At 44.1% G+C, this 24514-nt stretch overlaps 1 protein-coding gene across 1 annotated transcript in view; it reads right to left on the bottom strand.

Annotated features, from left to right (window-relative positions):
* Positions 1-15010: 15010 nt before the first annotated feature.
* Positions 15011-24514, bottom strand: part of B9D2 (B9 domain containing 2) — a 117768-nt gene continuing 108264 nt past the window's right edge. The window contains exon 4 of the mRNA XM_085625279.1: positions 15011-24170. Within this exon, the coding sequence (XP_085481405.1) occupies positions 23857-24170 (314 nt within the window). The 3' untranslated portion in view covers positions 15011-23856. The remainder of the gene's footprint in view (positions 24171-24514) is intronic.

Genomic DNA, 24514 nt, shown 5'->3' with positions numbered 1-24514 from the left:
GGAACCATGATACCCCACATACTATTATTACCACAGTTACCAGAACAGTGACACACACACACAATCTTACTTTGCATAGACCAAATCACACTGCGTTGTCTAGGGGCGATTGGCTGATCCGCCTCATTAATTTGCCTACCAAAAGGATGCATAATGGAACAAAAGAAAAAGCGCAAAAATAATAAGAAATGTAAGTGTTCCAAGTGTCCGTCACAGCCTCACTGGTACAGGCTCCTATCGTCCAACGGTTGGCACTCTTGAGCACCGACGGTGGAGCTTGCTCCGTCCTAAACTCTTTTCTACTCTATCCAACATCGATGAAGGTGGTATACTTTTCAAAGTATACTTTCCTAACTAATGTTCAAACAACTAGAGCAAAACAGAGGCAACTCTTTCATTTATCCAATCCCCGGTTGGTACTGCTACTCAGCACTTTCCTACCTTGTGCAGTCCATCCCTAGTCTTTCTTTTGCTTTGAATCGGTGGTCCCCAGCTGAGAATGTAAGTTGTGCCTGGCAGCTCCATGCACTGTATGATCACTGAACAGAGGCTCCGGGATAGCTCGTATTTCTGGTGGGATAGCCTCATTCAAAACATAGTCGTTCTTGTCTGTTTGGGTCCAACCCAACTTTGCATCGCTGAAAGGCACGAATCTGGGCATTTTCTCACATTCAACATCTTCTATTCCCTCCTTGACCCACTGGTCATAAGGCAACGGCTAAGGTACTCTTTTGCAGTGGGTCGCGCGGACCCCTTTCTTTCGACCAGCAATCTTTACAGCCGTCTGTGTAGCCAGAAGGACTTGCTCAGGACCTATCCGTCTGGGCTCCAAATTTTTCTTCCTCTGAAAATTTCGAATAAGAACGAAGTCCCAGGGCTGGATACTGTGGCTGTGACCCTCTGGCTTAGGAGGTAAGGAGTCTTGCACCTGTTGGTGAATAGAACACAAACTTTCCGTCAATTGCCCAAGGTAATCAAGCAATACAAGATATTCAATATCAGAGAATTTTCTCATCCTAGGGACCCCCCCCCCAGACATTTGCTGGGCGGCCGAAAACGATCTCGTAAGGAGATAAGCCTATTTTAGAAAGTGCTGTAGTCCTAGTGGACAATAGGGCCAAAGGAAGATAATCTGGCCATTGCAACCCTGTCTCCTCCTGAATTTTTGCCAATTCCATATGTGCCATTATACTTTTCAACTAGGCCCGCTGACTGCGGGTGATTGACGGCATGGAATTTTTGCTTAATATGCAAGCCTTCACATATTCGCTTAATCACTTTCCCATTAAAATGAGAGCAGTTGTCACTCCAAATAATTCCAAATCGAGGGAAAAACTCTTTAATAAGCACCTTTGCTGTTTTGATAGCCATATTATCTTTAGTAGGGTAAGCCTCCACCCATTTACTGAATGCACATGACCACTAGAACATACTTGATTGTTATAAAAGTTCTAGTTCAATGAAATCCATTTGAAGGACTTCAAAGGGGAATGTAGGTGATGCAAAGTTACCGGATGGTGTGGGGGTACCTTTCACGGGAATGTGCATCAAACAAATTATACAATTTTTCACTAAGTGTGCAGCTGTTTTAGAAATATTATCATTACACCAAACTGGGGCCAGTAGTTTACAAATACCTTTTACACTGATGAGCTGGACCATGAGCCAAAGTAACCACAGGGAGTATTTATGCATCAGGTAACATCCATTTCTGCTTTCCTGATAAATCAATCCAACATCCTTCTTCATCTTAACGTACTGTAATCTCTTGCCACACAGCTAATTCTTCTATCTTTTCCACTCTCAACTGTGTTTTCAAACATAGTGTTCTCGGGAACCCATCTAGCTGGACATGCAACGAACATTCTCTTCATCTTACTCTGATCCATCCCATCAGTGAACGCATTACTTCTGCCTACATCATCTGTCACTTTCTTGTGGGCACTACACTTCACAATAGCCCTTTTCTCAGAAGTGCTAGTGCAGATAGTATGCATGATATCAATTTTCCATGTTGTATCTTAGTACCATGCAAAGTAAGAAACCCTCGCTCTGCCCACAGTCGCCCAAAATTGTGCGCGACCCCAAATGCATACCGGCTATCCATGTAAATAAACTAATCCTTCGCTCAATTCACAAGCTCGTATAAGGGCAACAAGTTCTGCTGCCTGGGCAGATTGATAGGAGACTCATGATATCTGTACGACTGTGCGCAATGTAGTGATAGTAGAAGCTGCAGTGGTGGTGCCATCCGATAGCTTAAAACAAGAGCCATGGACATATAGTTCTCCTTGGGGATCAGGTAAGGGAACCTCAGTCGGGTCTACCCACCTTTCGTCTCCTCCTCTGTTTGGAAAATACAATCATGTTTGTCAACTGCATCATTCTCGGAAGGGAGGGATTGTTATGTTGCTGGATTCATAGTGGCACATCTTTTGATCCTAATATGTTTGGCAAACAATGTCAATTTATAGCCAGTAAGACGTGCACTGGTGAGGTGCTGTGTCCTTGTCTTATTCAAAAGTGTGTCTACAGCATGGAGTTCCATAACTGTAAGGTCAGTATTGAGTACAAGTCCAGCAGATTGTCTGATGGAAGTGGTCACGGCCACTCGCAGACAACTCGGGAGGGCCCTTGCGACAGGATCAAGCAAAGCAGAGAAATAAGCGCAAGGTCACCAAATATCGCCAAATTTTTGAGTCAAGACCGAGAGAGAACAACCAGCCATCTCATGGACATATATCACAAAATATTTGTTATAATCAGGCGTGCCTGGTAGTGGAGCAGAGCAAAGCGCAGTTTTAAGCTCCTCAAAAGATTGCTGACAATCTGGCGTCCAAGGTAAAGGCTCCTGGACGTCTTTTGTTGTTAATGTAAGAAGTGATTTGATCAGTAAGGAATAATTAGGGATCCACTGTCGACAGTCGGAAGTTATGCCTATAAAAGCACGCACGTCCTTTTGAGTTTGCGGACAGGGCATTTTATTAATAGTACTGATGCGTTCTGGCGTTAACCGTCTATCCTCCTTCGACAGAAGGTGACCTAAATAGGTGACCTCCTGTCAACAATACTGAAACTTCGAAAGAGAAACTTTGTCACCGTGGTGTGCCAAGTGCAACAATAACTTCACTGTACTATCTTTGCAACCTTGTTTAGAACCAGAAGCAATTAACAAATCGTCGACAAACTGTACCAATGCATTGCCTGGAGAAAGTGAGAGTGAATAAAACTGACCTTGCAATGCTGGACTATAAATGCTAGGACTTTCAGAATAGCCTTGAGGAGCTCTACAGATTCGGAAACCTTTGCGAGCCAGTGAAAATCAGAACAAATACCTGCTGTGTCTGGGTGTATGAGAATGCTAACGAATGCATGTTTTTTTTTTTAATCAAGGACAGCGAAAAACTTAGCGGTAGATTGAATCATTGTTAAACGTGTGGTGATATCAGGAACCACTGGGAATTGCGGGACCACTATTTTATGGACCTCTCACAAATCAATCACAAAACGATATACATCATCAGCACTGTTGGGAGAATCTAGAGGCGCCCTTTTTAGGACTGGAAGAATAGGACTAATGCATATGTTACCTGTCATATCTTCGACAACTCCCTTATTCATGAGGTCCTGAACAATATTAAGCAGAGCTTGTTCTCCTGTCTTTGGTATTTTATACTGGGGAAGGCATGGTAATGTGGCCTCGAGCTCCTTCTTAAAAACCTTAGAAGAAGCCATTCTGCCTAGAGCTTTGCATTATGCTAATTATCTACTTCTCGGGGACCTCAATATACATTTGGATTGTGCGGGGGCGGCTGATACAAGAAAACTGACTGATTCTTTAGATCTTGCCCACCTGACGCAATGGGTTAATTCCCCTTCGTATTGCGGGGGCATACTCTAGATGTGATCTGTTCCAATTTTCCCATAGTTGTTCAGGATCCTCTCCCGGTTGCCTGGTCCGACTATTTTTTTATTCAATTTTCCTGGTCCATTAAAACCTCTGACCCGCCTTTGCAGTCATCCGAAGGCAGACTTCCCCCACGCATGGAGCCTGCCCTTCTTGGCAGAGTTCTGACTGATACACGCCCTGTTGCTACTGGGGTACTATTGGATGCAGTAGGGGGTTTCAATAACTGGATTTCGAGAGCAGTGGAACAGTTTTCCATACCACTGCTCCACAAGAGAGCAAGAATTACCCCGTCTAAACCCTGGTTCTCCAATGAACTTAAAGAACATAAAAAAGCATGTACAAAGATTGAACGTAGCTGGCGGCAAGCTTATTGTCTTTCTCTTCATCATCCCTATGCTCATAATATTGGGCCATATTTAGAATCACAGAGGGAGAAGATGTGGACCAGGTGCTTTCAGATGCTTGAAGTCTAGACATTATTTCAGGAAGGACGTTAGTGACAAACCTATCAACAAATAAACTGTCTACCCCCTCTGTAGACATATCCTGCCAACTATAATCCAAGAACGCCTCTTCAAACCTGGTGAAGAAATCAGAAACAATCTCATCTTTCTTTTGCTGGTAAGCAGTCGATCCCAACTAACTTTCTTGGGAGGAATGAGTGTTTGCATGTATGTTATTATGCGACCGGATAAGGCAAACAACTCAGCACCTGGTTTGTCTCCTGGTTTTTTATGTCCGTCCCAACCCCTGATCGCATCCCACATTCCGCCCAACTCAGCAATATGGTCTTGAGTATGGACCTGTCGCCAAATATCAACTGGGACTAGTGGGTCAAGAAACATTTCAATATCAGCAAGAGTCATCACAATAGAAGAGGCAGCTCGTGTCAATTCTTTATAGTAAACAGTAGGATTTTCCCTAAGATCGGGCAATGTAGCCTTCAGGGTCAGAACATCACTTCTTTTCCATGGTGTATAAACCCATTGTTCCTGAAAGCGGGCTGCTACAGCCAGTCTGGTAATCACCCCATGTTGAACCGTCACTGCAGGTATTTCAGGGTAGTAAATGGGGTGAACTTCTCGCATTGGGAACTGAGTTACGTGAGTGGGACTCTTATCATGTAGTCTGCCTCTATAAGTAATTAGCGTGGAAATATTCCTGAACACTTAGGCCGGCCCCATGTTAATTAAATGAGCGCCTTCATTAATTTCAAATAGTATTTAGGGTGCTTCCATTTCGATGTGTGCGCACCAGAGGTCAATTAGTGTGGCGGACATATTTTTAAGGGCATGTTGCTGTATAAAAGGCTTAAAGTCTCGCATTAATTACCATATGTCCTAAGACTGTAAATTGGGTTGCGAGCCCACCGTATTGCCTGTTCCGCTATTACTTTTTTTCTCTTCATTACCCAAACCAGATTGCATTAAAGGACCTAACCGTTGCCTGAATCCAGTTAAATCTCTATCTTCCGGACCGCGCACAGGTGTGTCAGTAACTAATGTTAATGAAGGGAGTAACTGTAACAGGAGTAACGGGAATTGCTGCAGTCATAGGTTGATATAGAAGGGACGGAGTAGAGCAGGGGTCTCCAACCTTTTGTGTAGTGAGAGCTACTTCTGGTCAGTGAAAATCGTCGTGAGCTACTAAATCCCAAGCAACTCGCGCATTTTTCTGAGAGACCTCCCCCGCCCAGTTTCATTGACGTTAAGCCTATTTCTTCAGAGCCCATACTGTGGTTTGAACACAATAACACTGAAAGAAAAGATTGTGCATGTGTGCTGTTGGCAAACCGCTAGTTTACGACCTTTCAATTAATAGCTTCAAAATCAGGGCCTATCAATAGCTGTCACTGAAATAATCATTGTAATGCAGCCCAAAAACCAACTAATGAAATGTACTGATCTGTCAGACAAGCCTTTGGTAGGGCCTGGTTCACCTGTAGGCTATTCCCGCCCCACTAGCCTCTCGAGTGCAGTCCTAATATGGCGTCACTCCCACCATATACATATGTTTTTAATAATAGTCAACTCTACCGGGGACAAACCTGACAGGCCAGGCTATGAGAAAACAAAAAGCCTTTATGTTAGGGGTCTGCCGCTTAAAATTCCAGTGATAATGGTGGTGTCTCTGTTAATCAGTATTCTGGGGCGATAAAACAGTGCACTTTCCAAACTTTGTAATTAAAGTAATGTTGGCCTCAGTCATCTGGGGTTATCCCTTCCTTCTCAATAAGGTATTAAGAGAGAGATTGGCCACAACAGATACGATCTCCACTCCTGTTCTATTGTAAAATGTAGCAGTGTATCTGGTTTCAGTGCCCTATTGGAGCTCATCCTCTTAATTGTCATGAGCTTTTCATCAACCTTAATTGGCCATTCCATCTTGTGTCGCTACTCAGGATTTAATAATGAAACTGCGATCCATTGCAAGTAATAGTGCACCCCTGCTAGCTCGTATATCAGCCCCCTATCACTTATAAAATTATCAAAAGATAAAGACTCTTAGCTTCCCGACTTCATCACAAAGTACCATTTCATCTCTCATTCTTTCATCTGTGAATTCTCTCTTAGCCATGTGTGTTCTGAGTCTGTTGGGAAGTTGCTTTCATATTCCATGTGTTATGTAAAAGGTTTTTCCAATGCAAGCAAATAAATATTTGCTCCACTGTAAGCATTTTGGAAGATGGAGAGTTAAGCCTTAATTCTGTTATTCTGGTTTAAACATTTAAGCATGCTTCGTTGCTTTTGTTCAGTTAACAACGCTACGAATTCTCTTCTTAAATTGGTATCCATGACTGATCCACGGTAACACCTCCGACAGGCCTCCTATTATCAGGCTCCCATGACAACCGCTTCAAGGGGGTCCCAATTGGTGGCACCTTTGCAATGGATGTCTAAGTAGAAGAGTAGAAAATAATGGCCTGTCTAATTTTGACTTTATGGACTGGCTATCGCCGTTTACATTGGCAGTTTGCTCCATCTGAGGTCCCATAGGAGTAGGAGCCTAACTGCATGGCCCGTAAAGGGGATAATTAATACCATGTGTGCTCCACCCCTACTCCCTACAGTACTTTTGTGTGATAAAGAAACAAATAATGGAGATGCTTCAGCCAAAAAATTAAAAATAAACAATCCCTGTCCTCTTTATGTAAAGTTCTCCAAACATATTCTTGTCCCATCTCTGTTTTTTGCTCGAAGATGTTTACTCACTGGCTAGGAGTGGTGATGTATGATAACCTTTTTGGCAACCTCAGCTTGTTGTCTCGTTATAAAATACTGTAAAAGGTTCTTGGCCGCTATTGGGGCACAGGCTCACATCTGAGATTAAAAAAAACCTTTCCCTGTGTATCCATACTCGGAACTTCATACTAGGAACACTGGCCACGGCTCACAATACGAAGCATACGCACTTATACCCATTATTACCATATTGCTCGCAATACATGGCTTTTAATTGAATTGTTCACCGGACAAAGCCTTACGAAAGTCTCATGGCTCATGTTGATGGTATGCAGCACTATGCAGGGTCATTCACTCTTTACTTTTACAGGGAGCCCAGGGTGTGCTCACACGGCTTACCTGCTGCGCTGGTGAGATACAAGGTGGCAGGCTGTACTGTAGAAAAGGGCAGATGGCGTGGGTACCAGCAGTTGTGTACTGCTTGCAAGACCTGCAAACCAGCTGCTCCGCCCTGACATGCCTGCTGCAGCTCCCCACTGGCACCCGTCGCACTCGCGCAATGAACAGTGCGGTGCCAGTGAGGAAAAGGCAGGGGGCACAGAAACAGTCACGAGATCCACAAAGGAAGGAGAGGAACGTCATCCTCTTCGGCTGCCCCAGCTAAGCTCAAGCCAATCTGAGCAGCTGGTTTGGGTAAGGGCGGCAACGGAGCCTGAAAAAAGTCTGCCCGGCCTAAATCGCCCACCAAACAACACTAAAGGGCCGTTACTTCCCTACCTACACCTACTGTACTTTGTGTGATTAAAAAAAAAAAATAATGGACATGCTTAAAAAACTACACAATCTTTGTTCTCTTTATGTTAAGTTAATTTTCTTGGCTCATCGACAGCTGTTCGAAGATGTTGACTGGCTACCCTCCCGCTATATGAGTGGTAATAAATGAAACCTTTTCGCAATCCTAAGCTTGTTGTTTCCGAAAAAATACCGCAAAGGGATCTTGGCCGCTATTGGGGCACAGGCTCATCCGAGATTTAACCTTTCCTTTCCTGTATTATCCATTCTAGGAACACGGCTTACTTACACCAATAAGCAGACGCACTTTTACCCATTATGATTACCATATTGATCGCACTACATTACAAGGCATTTGACTATTGTTGGCCGGACACAGTTATGAAAGTCTCGTGGCTCATGATGATGGTATGCAGCACTATGCATGGTCATTCAATTTTTACTTTTACAGGGGATCTTGGCCACTATTGAGGCACAGGCTGAGATTTAACCTTTCCTTTCCTGTATTATCCATTCAGGAACATGGCTCACAACAATAAGCAGACGCACTTTTACCCATTACGATTACCATATCGACAGCAGTACAAGGCATTTGACTAAACAGGCTCATCTGAGAATTAACCTTTCCTTTCTTATCTATTCTAGGAACACGGCTCACAACAATAAGCAGACACACTTTTACCCATTACGATTACCATATCGATTGCAATACATGGCTTTTAACTGAATTGTTGACCAGACAAAGCCTGACGAAAGTCGGTATGCAGCACTATGCAGGGTCATTCACTCTTTACTTTTATAGGGGGCCAGGGTGTGCTCACACGGCTTACCTGCTGCGCTGGTGAGATATGAGGTGGAAAGCTGTTCTGCAGAAAAGGGCAGATGGCGCGGGTCCCTGCTTGCAAGACCTGCAAACCAGCTGCTCCGCCCTGACACGCCTGCTGCAGCTCCCCAATGGCACCTGTCGCACTCGCACAATGAACAGTGCGGTGCCAGTGAGAAAAGGGCAGGGGGCGCAGAAACAGTCACAAGATCCACAAAGAAAGGAGAGGAACGTCGTCATCCTCTTCAGCCCGCCCCAGCTAAGCTCTTCTAAGCCAATCAGAGCAGCTGCTTTGGGTGAGGGCGGCAACGGAGCATGAAAAAAGCCTAAATAGCCCAAATAACCCTAAAGGGCTACTAAATTGAGCAGCAATCGTCGCGAGCTACTGACAGGGTCTCGGCGAGCTACCGGTAGCTCGCGATCGACCGGTTGGAGACACCTGGAGTAGAGGGTACCTCAACTGTGGTGGTAGGTGTAGCCGCTTCAGAGACTGATGCACCTGGTGTGTGTTGTTGTTGCTGATGGGGAACAACAGGATATACCCATTCAGGGGCATATGGCAGCTGGGGTCAGGTATCTAACAAGGTCTCCATAAAAGTATCACTATCTTCCTTAGCCATATAGGACTTGTCACGGGGACATTGTCGACATCACTAAGTTAGCATGAGCCCTGCAGCCATGATGCAGCTTTTGCGCACGTTACTACATGGCTTTATTTTTGCAAGACACTGTTTATGCCTTTCACATGAGAACTGTCTGCTGTGTTCGTTCTTGGCCTGTTCCTGGAATTTAGTCTAAACATTGTGAGCAAGGTCGATAAACAATGCCTCTTGTTATTCTGTTCTGGTCAGGCCTAGCACCTAGACAAAACATACTCCTGCAGCTGGAGGCTCGTACTTTGACATTATGGTGATACATGTTTAGGTGACACACACTTGGAGAGGGACCTTTCCAGGGAGAAGAGCAACACACACCTACGATGTAGAAATACCATCTATAGTCCAAGGTATGGGGTCAGCTGACAAAGCCCAGAGATCTTCTATTATATAATAATCCTTCTTCTTACCAAGGGAAGGGAGATTAGACGTTATAGTCCTCGCTCCATTGTCTTTATACGATGACATCTCCCTTTATGATGTATGGACTAGCTACAATGCAAACCATATTCGTGTTATGCATTTTTCTGCCTGTTGTGGCACATATACTGCATGTTAAGCATATTAGTTAAAATAAACATTTTAAACTATATTCATGTCTCGGTCAGATCTTATTGTGGACAGGTACAAGAGTGTGAGCGAAAAAGTGTGTCTTGTTACCGCGATTCCCGAGAGATCCGGGAGTGTTGTGTTCTGGGGTGCTAATCATTTGCTTCTCCATGAGTGTGTAGGAGAGCGAGTGAGACCCTATAGCTAGTTGGTCCTGGACTCGTGGGCACTAAGGTGGTAGGAAGGCACAGTCCCTGTACACAGAGGTCCCATAATCCTGCGCATAGTTCTGTGTATGTGCAGAATCCCTGCAACAGACTTATCAATGTGCAACCAAAATCTTCAGTCTTCGCGTTCTATTCCGGTCTCCTGCTTGTTTTTATCGTGAGCTATAGCCTTTTGTGTAAGGGTCTGCATATTTCTTTTTCTGGTATCTTTCACCATTGTTAATCACCTCTGTTTGGCCTCCTTCTGCCAAGTACGAAGGGAGTCAAACAGACTGTCTACTAAGTCTTTTAAACAACTGTTCCTGAAAAAATCCTATCTTCTGTTCGTCAAACGAGCCTGTTAAAGGCCACTGTAACTCTGCATTGTCCCTCGCATATATGTGCCATAACGAGCTAAACATTATAGGGCCAAGGCCATGTTTTACATACATATCAAAATTAGGACTAGCTTCAGGAGGTGCAGGCTGGGATTCTTCCAACTATGCATCTTTAGAACAACAAAAACAGCACAAACTCCGAATCTTACTGAAACCAGGCATTGCAAAGAAAAGAGAAACAAAATTCTTATTTTACCCAACATAGTATTTGCAAACACTTTTCACCAAAACCGTCCTTGTGCTGAAACAAAACCCATTTATGGTGGTACCACAAACTGAAACAGACTCACCTGGTATCAGGCGTACCAATGGACCTATTCTCCACTCTTTGGACCAAACAGTCAAATCACAGGTTTTCCGTTCAGGACTCCAGTCGGGATGACCATTGGCGAGGCACCCTCCTGTATGGCAGAGGCTGCAGCTGCGAGAAACGTATCTCTTCGTGCAGGGATCCCTGAGCCGTCAGTCTAACCTGATGCTGCCCTCGTCCCCCCCTCAGTCAGTAGAAAATGGATGGATCATGCCCCAAAGGCATTCTTGTTCGGGCACCAACTAAAGGAGATGACCCGATTATGGCCACCCGGGTCACCACTGACCACCTCTCAGCCTTCCATGCCAAATGAAGAGCCAGTGAAACAGTGGAGAATATACACCAATAATCATTTATTGTACATGCTCAGAGCGGGGCCCCGTCTGCACAGTCTCGAGAGAGTGTTGCAGAGGGAACTGAGAAACTGTAAGCATAAAGATACATTATTTGCATTGCATGGTCAACTAATAACACGCCCACAGTGGAATTTTCCCAACAGATGTGGATGAACAGCGTAAAGACAAAAAAAAGCTTCTACTCTCATCTCTTACACAACTCAGAACACTTTCAGGGCTAATCCACCCTGGGCTGCGATCAAACTGCGAGACAAGTGGGAGAGGGCCTTTACCGAAAGGGAAAGCTATGCACTGGCACTAACAGTTGTTTGCTGCAGAAACGAAACTTAGCAAGGAGCATTTCTCGGAATCAAACAGATTCGTTTCGAGCAGTAGAGAAAATGGCGTTTAAAAGACAAAATGGCATAGCAAATGCAAACTTATACAGAGCATTAAAGAGCATCAGCGAGCAGAATCTAACAGATAGCTCCTAAGTAAGACTGTATTTGTAAGGGTGACTGAAATCTACTTTGTGAAGGTTTATTATTGTTTGAGTATGTTGAAAACATCTGTGATAGTCTTTGCTTTTTATCAGCCATTTGTCTAAATATTGGAAAACATGTATGTTTTGCCTTATTAAGTGAGCTGCTACTACTGCTAGAGATTTTGTGAATACTTTTGGAGCTGTAATTACCCTGAATGGAAGCACTTTGAATTGAAAGTGTTTACCCAGAAATGCAAGCCTGAGGTACTTGCGATGTGCTGGATGACTTGGTATGAGAAAATAGGCGCCCTTGAGGTCTAGGGCTGCCATAAAGTCACCTTGTTGAAACAGTGGGATGGCATCTTGCAGAGTGACCATATGAAAATTGTCGGACAAGATGTACCTGTTTAGGGGTTTTAAGTCCAGGATTGGCCTTAGAGACTTGTCCTTTTTGGGTATTAGGAAATATAGTGAGTAAACACCTGTGCCTTGATGTTGTAAAGGTACAGGTACCATTGCTCCCCTTTGTAAGAGACTCTATTTCCAGAAGACGTTGATGATCTGAGGCAGTTTGTGATTGCGAGGTGGAATGTTTGGAAGTGTCAGCGTGAGCTCTAGGCAATAACCATGTTGGATAATCTCCAATGCCCATTGGTCGGAAATGATGGTCTGCCAGGTGGGAAATAAATGTTGAAGTCCTCCCCGACAGGTGTTGTGGGATAGGAGGAAATGGTGTGCAGGTCATGGCTTAGTGGTGGTGGCAGGGGAGGCTTAGGGAAGCCACCTCTTCATCTAACTATGAAGTTATTCCCTCTAGAGTGTCCCCTATAAAATCCGGTAGGTGATGTTTGGGATTGTGGGCATTGAAAAGATGTAGAGGTGTCTGTGGAGGAGGGTTTTGCTGCTACATGGTATGGTGAGTGACAGAAAGTACTTCTTTGTGTTGAGGTTTGTAACACTCAGGTCTTTAACTGTTTCATTGTCTTTTTTGGTCTTTTCAAGTAGGGATTGTACTTGTGGACAAAAAAGGTACTCCTTCAAATGAGAGTGCAAGTATGTTTTGTTGCACCTCCAGCTTAAAGCCTGATACCTTAAGCTAAGCATGGTATCTGATTAGCACACTAGTGTTAATTCCCCTGGCAGCGGTGTCAGCTGCATTCAGGGTGCATCTGATTGATGTGTTGCCAATTAATTTGCCTTCTGAGGAAATTTCAAAGGCCCCCTTTTTATATCGTTTCGTGAGGTGTTGGAGGAGCCTCTACAGCACATCCCAATATGGGGCTATTGCAGGCAGAGAGGAGCCCGAAGGAGTTACCAATTCTGCACTAGTTTGCAGATTGTGCCGCTACCCTTTTCCTGCTGTGTTTATTGTCATGCTTTCTTTGTCTGGGGAGGGTGCCTACCAAGATTTTTGGGAACTTGCAATCTTTCTTGCAGTGGCAGCTACCAAGGAGTCTGGTGGTAAGTATTCTGTTATGTATGTAGAGTCTGTAGGAGAAGCTTTGTACTTCTTGTCAACCCTTGGTATTAGTACCCTTGCCTTGATTGGGTCTGTAAAAAGAAATTGGGGGTATGTCTAAGGATGCCCTCTAGCATGAGTAAGTATTGGGCTGATCTTTGTGAGGATGATAACGTTTCAAAGAAGAAGTGGTCTTCCAAAGGTTCAATATGTATTGGAAACTTGTGGAAGTTAGCGGCCCTTGTGATGCATAGTAGTATCATGAGAAGATTTTGCTGGGAATAGATCAGGGTCAGAGTCTGTAGGACGATCTGTATCATAGGAATCCCATAGATCATCTTGGGGTGGAATGGAATACTGATTCCCATCATCCCCGTTATCATCATGATCATCCACGCTACCATCATGATCATCTCCGTGCCCAGGGAAGGAATGTATGGACCCCTATGGCGAGTAGTGTGTGTGTCTGCAGGAGGTAAATGTGGTGGTGAAAATGGTTGTGGAACTACCGTAGTGGTATTGATGGAGTAGCAGGTGGTGGGCTAGTGGCCTTGTCCATCTTTTGGTGTGCGTTGGGGGCATGGTGGTTGTCTTGCCTCCTCTAAGCTTAAATGTCTTTTGACAGGCTTGTCTTTAGTTTCAGGGGGCGTTGTTAAAATGCAACCAGTGTTTGGATGGATGAGGAGTCGTTTTTGCCTCAAATCCAAATGGTCCTGTAATTGTTGTAGTACAAGTTCCACAGTTTCAGTGTTGTCTTTGTGTTTTACGATGCAATGTTTTTTTGGTTCCACAATACTTTCGATGCGGAAGGATTCAGTGTGGATATTTTCGGTGCTGAAGTGCTCGATTTGGAAACTGTATATATGTGGTGCTTTGGTGCCAGAATTTCCAACTTAAAAGTCTTGGCTCGAGGAATTGTGAACGGAAGCCTTTCTCTAGTCTTTAGACGCTGAGCTGGGCGTGTCTGCTGTAGCAGTTGGGTGCTGCCCGTGTGCCGTGGTGGCCCGTGGAAAGACTTTATTCGATCTGAAAGTTGACCTTTTTGAATGTTTATTGGAGAGTGTGGCTGAGTGCGGGTGAGGACTGGGGGTGCAGTCCTCACAGATTGTCCTGCAGGTAAGTCTTGGATCTCACGCTAGGGTCCTGAGTGGTCTTCCTGAGAGAAGGTCCCTTCATCCACTGCCAACACATGGACTTGGGCGTGCTGTTGATAGTCTTCGGCCCCAAAGATGTTGTGAATCCATCCGATGTTGCAACGGGACCTCTCTGCTTTTCATATGCGCCAATCTCCCAGCTTCTTTTTGGATCAAAATGATTGGCATGCCTCACAAGTATCTACATGATGGTCCAATGAAAGGCACAAGACAGCAGATGTTGGTCAGTGAGTGGGAACTTGGCTTGGCAGCGTAGGCAGAATCAAAATGGCGTCTGTTCCATTATCGTCTGCACATGGCATGGACGGGACGTTGAAAAGAAGACTTTTGCCCAGAAGGGGCAAAGGCCCTCAGAGCCTCGCTCTGCTGGAACAAGTCGGTGTCTATGAGCGACCAATTAAGATGTTAAAGTGAGATTGATGCACTACCAACGTTAAGGCCTACTAAGTAGAGAAAACGGTACTGAGACGGAGCAGGGGAACACACGTCCGACCCAGACGGCAGAAAAAAACAATCGAACAATGGAGTTGTGGACCATGTGCACTGTAAGCAAGAAATTGAGTCACTATACCTTGTGACTCGAAAGACTTCCGATCCCAACACTAGATTGCAGCCTTATTCTAAGAGTGTGTATCTACAGCCACACGTTATCAAACACATACATATAATCCATAGTTGCCAATTGTACTGATAAACTGTGCAAGGCTCTTCAAGTGTTTAAAAGGGAATTTTGTAGAAGGAAAGTCATACGATTTTCATTATAAAATGTATTTATTAAAATAGTAAAAAATATATACACAGAATCAATACACAAAAAATATGTACAATGGGAAACATTTGCAACCTAGTAGTATGATTATAACATAATCACAGCAGAGCTAAGAGAGAAGAGCAAAATTGCAATCACTCTAGTTTAGAATAGAAACAAGTACAATCATAACACAGCAAAGCCAATTTTCCTCTTCAGAATGCGCACTGCATACCATTCCCACTTTTAATTCTAAAACGATGAACATGGCTAACATTTAATAGAGAGACTACTAATGTTGTGGTGGAATGGAAGTCAGGGTTCCTAGGGCACAGCATTTCAAGGCAGACACTGATCCTCTCACACTATATGGTCATACAGAGCTGAGTCTTGAATGATGCCAAGTGTGCACATACAAGATATGTTCTTTTTTAGGAGGCTTACATGTGCAAAGAAGAACAGGCAAACGAGGTCTGAGGAAAGAGCAGCGCACAGCACCTTAAATATCATCCAAGGTATATAGGAGACAGGATTTCAGTCTACGCAGGTGTCATAATTCAGATGGTCACCTTTCCTCAGGTTAACAGAAAAGTTAAGTACGACAAAGTTACCTTTATGGGGCCTATGCTATTTTTAGTTCATATGATGGCTCCCATTACCAACTTTATTGGCACAGATTTACCAAATGCTGTGACTTGAACATGTGTCAAAAAATTTTAAAATAAGGGCCCGATTCACAAAGGTAACTTACATGTAGTGCAAAGTCTTCACCATTCAGGTTGCAAGGTAGTATTTATTGCCCTTTTGGTCTCTTTAGTGAATCAAACCACTGCATTGTTTTGTTTTTTACTAATCCTCACTCACTTCTTTTCCAGATAGTTCCCTTAACATTTATGTCCTGATAAGAAATGGTTATTCCTTGCCAGGTCAAAACATCGTCGAAAAATATAACAAACATACCAACGTGATACAGTGATAATGCATATGGAATATTTCTGAGAACTCTGTTATGAGAATCACAAGAATGTGTTTAATATATTATTTTCTTCTTGTATTGTTCTGTGGTCAGTAGCGACACTATGCACTTGATTTGATTTGATTTAGTGTTTGTAAAATGTTTTTATATCTTACTTCCTATGTTTGTGTACGATAGAATTATTCTAATCATTTTTTTGGGTGAGATTAGGAGCATTAATTGTGGTTGGCTATTTGCCCATCTAAATGATTTTCAATAGTTTAAGAGATACCTACGCGGACCATTGTTTCAATTTGGCATTAACACCCAGGCCTCATAGGTTTATGGGTAGCTCTTGGAGATACCCTTCTAGGAGAGCAGGTCACTTCGGGATTTCAAGAGGCAGACAAAGGGGGGTCTATTGACTGGTGACCAGAGGTCTCAAAGATGACATGGAGGACTTCCTATTGGGTGTCACCCTTCTATGAAGTGGGGATTCCGGCTTGGGTGTTAACAATCGCAGTGTGGAAAAACACCCATGGCCACAGATTCACCGCCAGTCAGTACAGATGCAGGGAGTTTAGGACTTGTTTTTCACAAGAGTAAGAGAACCATGGTGTAATCTGTGAAAGTCCTCACAACTCTGGATATCACCACCTGTAGCAACGCACAGACTCTTCATCTTTAGAATATCCCCAAATATGTGCCTGGATAAAGAGAATTTCAACAGCAGTGCTCCCGCACACCTGTGGGTGGTTTGGCTGCACATTCATTCATTACAGCCACAGAAGTGCAGCTTGTAAGCACCACACCTGTGCACAGATATTCGCGTCTTGTCTCTTTTCCTTTCTACATCATCTGACGTGGAACTAATGCTGGTAAAAGAGTGGCAGTCTCTAGCTTGGGACCTATTTAAATGTCAAAGACAGCACTCCAAAGAACTGGGAGGTTGGAGGCAGTGAACAATCTTCAGTTAGAGTAGCCATCAGAAATAAAGATACAAAAGGTAAGTAACTTGTTCTTCTGATGGCTACTTCTAACCACATATTCCTCACCATAAGAATAGATACCAAAACCGGACTTTCCAAAGGTGGATCAAAACGTCCTGCAGGTCTGAAGGAGCATACAGGCTTCTTTCCGGACCTGGCTGACAAGGTAGTACTGCTTTGTGAGCATATGTATCGACGCCAATAATTTAGCTTGGCAATGTCAAGAACAGGCACCACTCATGACATTACTGTTGTAATGCTTGCTGGGTTGGACTGACAAACCCTTGTGGTACTGTTTTTTAGCCAGTGCATAGCATATGTTGATACAAAGGACTAGTCAACTCAACAGGGTCCTCTGCCCGCCAGCATTCCTTACTTCGCATTGAAAATCATCCACTAAATGGGCCTGAGGTCCAACCAGTGGAGCCTCTCTTTCAAGGGGTGATGTGCAGCAAAGGATGCTTTTAGAGTAACTGACTGCCCATTGTGGAAGGAAGTTATAACCATAGGTAAAAAGGCTGGCAGAGCCCTCAGCACTACTTGGTCTGGGAAGAAGATGGTGGCAGCACTGAAAGGGCCTGCAGTTTGCTTGCACGAAGGCTGCCATAATTGCAAGGGGAAAAAACTGTTCTAGAGAAGCAACTATGTAAAGGTTTTAAAGAAGTACACATAAGATCAAGATCACGTTACGGTTCCACTTGGACACTGCAAACCGTTTAGGAGGCATATTTGTGTCAAACCATTAATGAACAGTATCACAACTGGTGAATACAGCAAGGAAAATTGGTCTGGCAAACATAGAAAAGCCAAGAGGGCCAACAAATAGCTTTTTACAGAGTCCACTGTAAGGCCTCTCTGTGCTAAAGACAGATCAAACAAGAGAACACCTGACAGTTTGATTTAAGGGGCCAATGTCCCAGGCACTACATCAGGTGGTGAACTTATCCTAGCACCCAGCATACACAGTTTTCGTGGAATGGTACCTGACAGCAAGGAGGACATCCACAACCTCAGACGGCAACTCAAACAGTCAACTGTTGCCACTCATCTTCCAGGTATGGACATGTAAGTTGTGGAGATCTGAATGACGGACCTTGGCCTATTGCTGAAGCAGCAGGGAAAAGCGGAGTGATAGCTTGATCGGAGACCAGAAGCTCATGCTCAGGAGTTCCAGATACCATACTCTCCAGGCCCAATCTAGGACAATTAGGATAATTATGGCACCGTCATTCCTGAACTTCTAAAGAGCTCTGGACAGGAGAAAGTGGCAAGAAGGCGTACAGGAGTCTTTTTCCATTTCCTCTGTGATGTAAACAGATGTGACTTCTGTTCATCCATGGTGAAACCTAATGATGGAGTTCTGTCGTTGTCCGGAGGTGGTCTACGACTGACTGTGGCAAGTCCGTTGCCAGCAGCCAGTCGTCAAAGTATAAGAATAAGGAAACTTCCAACCTCCACCTGAACACCTGAGGTGAGGCCAAAGAGGAACACAGCATATTTCCCTGGCCCACATTGAACCACAAGTAATGCCTGTGGAACTGCAGGACAGATATAAGAAAATACATATCCTGGAAGTCGAAGTACAGCATTAAGAGCAGACCGGATCTAAGCCAAGGTGTGCACTATGAATTTGTTCTTCTGCAGGAAGGAGTTCAGGCATTTGTTGTCCATGATGGACTTGAGGACCCCGACTTTTTCAGGACAAGGAAGCAGCATGAATAACAATCCTTGCATCTCTCAGTCTGATACCCTTTCAATGGCATCCTTGGGGGTAAGCGGTATACCTCCTGCAGCTGGACAGATATGCTCATCCGAAACTCATTCTAATGCAGGAGGAATGTGCAAGTGGAGAGGAAATGAAAGGCAGGGTGTAGCCCTTTAGGACAATCTGTAAGACCAATGTCAGACGTGGGGGATCACCAACCAGAGAAGAAAAACTGATCACTGCCACCCATTGGTTGGGTGTGAACCGCAGAGGGCAAACTAAAGTGTCCTAGTGACTGCTGTAGCAGGGGAAGAGGAGTTGGAGGACTGGGCCTCTGCTGGCCTTTGCAATGTCTGCTGGTGATGCATCTTTGAACTGGGATGTCTGTGGCATCACTGACTGGAAGGTTGCCATTGCCTCTAAGCTAACTACTAGAGTAGCTCCTAAATTTACAGAACTGATGGACAAATGGTTTTGCAGGAGTCAAATGCCTCAAGAATGCACTTTGGCTCTGTCTTTAAACCGTGCAGCCATGGAGTTGCATTCTCGCTGAAGAGTCTGCACCCTTTCAAAGGACATGTCCATCAGCAATCCCGCCACACCATCAGAAAGTCCGGTCAACTTTATTCAGGAATGCCTGCAGAGCACAATGCTAGTACCATCTGCTCTACCAATGTAATGCATGATGCCTAAGCCTGCTCGGATGACGTATTTGGCACATCCTGCCCATCATGTATCGTCTGAGCCACGTAGCCCCTAAAATCTTCTAGGACATCTGGCAAAATCTTGCTGGCCACTTCCCATAAGGCATGTGAATAGTATCCCTAACAGCTGGACAAGAACATGTTTGACCACATAGCTATCAAGGCATCCATGCAGGAGGTCAATGAATGGGAGCAAAGACTGCGATGTCGCCAGACCAGGTTGGTGAATCTCCTGAAGAGCAACTGCAATTCTAGTACTTCAGCTGTTCTTTGAACTACCCCTGCAAACAGGACACTTTCCTCCGCTTGTGGTCCAGGTGGCAAGTCAAGCTGTTTCAAGGGACGTGTCAACCCCACTGGAGTTTTTTAAGTCAAGGTAGAAGGCATCATCTGTATACTGAGAGGGACACAAAACCTCCTCCTACTGCTCCTCCTCCTCATCATCAGTAGCTTGGGGTGCTCTCTGCTCTGATATAGGATAAGAGTCAAAAAGGGAGTGGAGTGTTTGTTGATAATGATGTTGCAGTAGAGGCATCAGGTTAGAATCAGGAAGCATGATAAATAGTTGAGCTTTATTTTGTATTTTAACATCAGTTGACCTCAGACCGATGTCGATTCAAGGTCTGACATGGGTGTTGGCACCAGTTCAACTGGAACCGGTTGAGACGGCAAAGGCTTCTGGGCAGAAGGGACCAGTGTGGAAGCCAGGGCAGAGTGGAGGCGTAGGCAAGGGCCTGATGCCAGGAAATCCCAGAAGGAGGACCTACCAGCAGTAGCCTGACTGGAGTCCCCTGTGGCTCTGTAGGGCCCAAAGGGCGCAAGAAATACACTAACGATTTGCAGCATAACCTCCTTGAATGCCTCAACTTGCTGTGGGGTCTACAACAGCTTGGGAAACTAGGTTGCATCCGGACCAACTGAGGTTATCAACTCCATGGCTGGTGTCCTAATTGGACTGTGACCTAAATCTTGATGTCCTTGCACCTTCTCTTTGAAACCAGGGTGTGGGAATGGGGGCAATTTTCAATTTGCCTTTTTGTGCTTGCGTTTGTACTTGGACTTCAACTTACTCTAAGATTATGAACAGGAAGTGGAGCGGTCATGAAAACTGTCTCATTAACTGGACCTGGCCCAGACTTGGGAGCAGGATTTGTATGAAGACCACAATGTCTTTTCATGTTTTGAGATGTACATTTTTGCCTCCCAGTTTCGAATTGCCTTTGGTTGCATTGGTCATATGACTCACAATACGCCCAGAGCCCAGGCACACCTCGGGGTGATCCATGACAGAAATACGCTTCCAGTAGTCCTGGCCTGCCTTAAAGACTGTAGTTTTCAGTTAAGAAATTTTTCCATAGCACATCCAGTAAGAAAAGAACTGACATTAGTAGGCAACGGTGGCTTATATATGTTGCATGCTAACTGGCATAAATACTGCTGTAGAAATTCTCTGGATACAGTCTGATGCCTGGGGTTTCTCTAAAGGTGAAGAATCTGCAGTTGGAGGTATCCATCAGAAGCCCGTTTTACTACAAGCCTTTGGAACCAGATTTAGATCTGAGAAATAAGTAGACCACGGTCTAGCTGATGCCTTAACTGGGAGGACAGAAAGCCTTGGCCGCGGTTATACTTTTCTACTGGGAAGTTCACAGAGGTTAGCAATACCTGCACCAGGGTAGGTGAAAGCTATACCAGTGTTGGTGGGAGGTGCATTACCACAGAAGGCGAGAAGAGAATGCAATGACATTTTCATTATTCACATTCAAGAAAAATGAAGGAGTACAAGTTTAGCCTGGAGGGCAGCAAACAGGTAGGGTCTGCAGTTGAGTCTAATGGGATACTTGCGAGGGACAGATGCCATACCCTGCTGCTCCCAGTCTTAAGTGTGAAATTAGTAACTTGTCCACCATGAGATGCACCTTCCTAAGTGGTGGGAGAGTGAAAGGTGATAGGGCAGACAACTAAAGAAGAATCCTCAAAAGAGTCGGTCTGGAGGAAATTGACCACTAGTACCAGAGACCGAGAGCCCAGGTCCTATGATTGTTCCAGAGAGGCAAATTGCAAGCTATGCTTTTCCAAAACTTGGATCAGCATATACAGTACCATTATTATGTGCTATTGGGTCTGATGTACCAATAGTGTTGAGGATACGGCTCAACAAGTCTGCTGTTTTGGCTGACTGAACGGAGAGTTTCTCACAGAGCATAGTGCCTCTGCTTCTTTTTGTAACTATGTTTGGGGAGGTCAGGAGGCAAGGGGCATGCAGAGCGCAGGAGCTGGACTAAACCATATAAAAGAAGAGGAATCAGGTGATGAACCTCTTTGATTGTGTCAGAACTAAAACAATGACTGCAGAAATTTGCACCAGGGAAAGAAGTGAAACTTGGTATGCCGGCAGGCATCCAGGCAGGAATATATGCTGATATGTTGGTGCAATAAGCACAAAGTACCTCACTCTGAGAAAAAGGTTAAATCCTGTAGTACAAAAAAGCTTGGGACCTCCAAGCTCAGACCAGAAGTTGGGTTCCACCTGACCATGCAGAGGAATCTCCAGGGCATAAAAGGGTTTGGTCTTTGGAGGGCTGTTGGCTCCTGGGCCTTAACTAGATCTAGCCGAAACAGACATACTGCCACCTTAGGATAAAAGACTTTCCTCTTATTCAGTGCTTCCATCTTGGCAGTGGGAGAAGGAGAATGTCCAGGGCAGACTGACTTGCTAATCACTGGTAAGAAGGGTGAGTGAAACTATATCTAGAGGCCAAGGCACTATGATCAATCCACACATACGTTGCACAAAAGTCAAGGTATTCTGGAAGGACCTCATACTGGTTGTAGCACACACAATGCAGGCGTTGCAAAGTCTTCAAACAAGAGATGCAGCTCTTGCGACAGATTAATGGTATGCATGGCTTAAAGCTGTGGTGTTACGGAATGAAAGATCCAAAACTGTATGGGAAAGGGGCCCAATAAGGGGGGAGGAAGGGATGGCTGAAAAAAGAAAAAAAAAAACACTGAGCATAAAAGAATTCTGAACTTCAGCGGAAAAACAACCTGGCAAAAGCTGGCATATGCCCAAGAAAAGGGATGTACAGCATATGGTACATCTGTGTGTTATGGAACGAAAAATTGTTTAACAGCTTATGAAACAGTTAACAGACCCACCACTAGTTGAAGAGTACTCAAAACGTTGAGAATGAGAATGTGAAACAAGCAGGCTATAACAGTAAGACTATTTTTTCAAACTGAATTCTATAGTCTCAAAAGCATGATCAATAACCTATTTTCACATTCTTAATTCTGCGCTCATCACACCCCAGCCTCTAGAATCAGATGGATTGCCAAGAATATTCTTGATCTCGTGTGCATTTTGTTTGGTTTAGAAAAATAAATCTATCAGTTTGTAACGTCAAGTTTCACTATTTTTAGTAGTGCTTACACTGAATGTGTAGGAAGTTGTTACGCAGTAGGCAAAGTTACTTTCTGAATTTCTTTTAGAAGTGCAATCAAGTAGTGAACCATGTTGTTCGACCAATCTACAGTTTTATTATGCCAACTTAGTGGTCGAAAAATTGGAAAAAGGAGGGTGGTCACCATTGTTTCCATCCAACACCGTACTTCGTTTTCTTTGCAGATGGGTGCTGAGTCAATCAACTAAAGTATGCACTTTAGCTGCTAAATTAATTAAGACTCAGTTTTATAGATGTCTTTATGAAGCAAAGCTGTGGAAGTACGTACAGGTACACACATACACACACACACACACACTTTAATCAACTCACTATGTATATAGCTTGAAAAATGTTAAGTTCAGGGCTCCTCGATAACTTAAGCTGATTGTCAAAACCGTTCTCACTCATATTTATAAATATATAGTTGTAAAATAGGGAATTCACCAGAAATGGGACAAGCAGAACTTTTCAATAATCTTCTGTAAAAGTCGATAGACAACTTAGGAATCTGGGAGGCAGCAGAACCAGTCAGGCTGCAACTCTTTTTGTTTGAACAGCTAATGGAGAGGCTTAATTATAGCAGAAATCTAGGAGCAGGGTATATTGCAAGGCTGAATTATGGAAAAAGTCCACTGTAAAACATTCAGTCATACAGGTTAGCTTGGCAACAGATCTACAAGATCAACTTTCAGTGTCAGGGGAGGCTGAACATGTTAGATACTTGGCTTGTGAATGAGCACACACTAGAGAGAACTTGGTTGTGGTGTTTCCCCCTCCCCGTTATGGCTTTCTGAGACAGATGCCTTTTAAAGTTCACAAACATGATGTGCCCCCTTATTGAGTAAGTTGTGTGATGATAAAAACTGCAGCAGTAGCCGATATCAGAGACAACAAACCTAAAAGTATGCAGAAGCTGCACTTCCTCTCATGCCCACTGCATATGCTCCTGATTGACAGGAATTGTGTGTTAGAGAATTAATTGGCCTTTTGATAAGAGCCAAATTGGCATATTGTTGAGCCTTCACAGGCTGCGCATGATATCTTGTCTTTAGAATTCCACTCCATATCGATCAAAATTGCGCAGAATTACGCCTAGCTGGAGGTGCACCTTGCCCATAGCAGTGGTTTGCAGCCGGAAACGGTCAGCTCCACTGTAGATCAGGTCACTTGTTTTGAGTTGTGGTCCACCTCCCACAAAGAGCTGAGAGATCTGTTCCTGCCAGGAGCCCAGCGGACGCCAGGTCACACACTCCACATCATGGCAGCCGGGGCTGGAGGGCACATGGCAGAAGCCATAGCCGTACAGTTCATTTCTGCCAAAAGAATCCTGGTGCCACACCTGCAGATGGAGCTTTGGCCACCCTGGAAGATAAAAAGGACCGTTTTTTAAATAAGAACATATTCTTGAATGCAGACAACTACTAAGAATGTATTCCTTAACAAATAGTCATTTGGAGCACTGCCACCTACTGGTAACAAACAACAAAGTGCAGCTCCTTTGAATAGTTTTATAGTTTATTTTATTCAAAATATCAGACTTTATATGTCCACACCTGCAAATTACAAATCTGACAACAAGTTTTACAACTTATTCAATAAATTGGTGCTTCTTCAGGGTAAACTGGCTGCACTACAAGGGTTGGCTCAAAGTCCTAATTCCACTTCTTTTTTGTATATAGTAGAAATGCCCATCCAACTATATAGTC

Source organism: Triturus cristatus, chromosome 9 (genome assembly GCF_964204655.1).
Source record: "Triturus cristatus chromosome 9, aTriCri1.1, whole genome shotgun sequence".
In the NCBI taxonomy this organism is placed as follows: Eukaryota; Metazoa; Chordata; class Amphibia; order Caudata; family Salamandridae; genus Triturus; species Triturus cristatus.
Note: the sequence above shows the minus strand (reverse complement) of the source record. Positions and strands in the feature narration are given on the sequence as shown.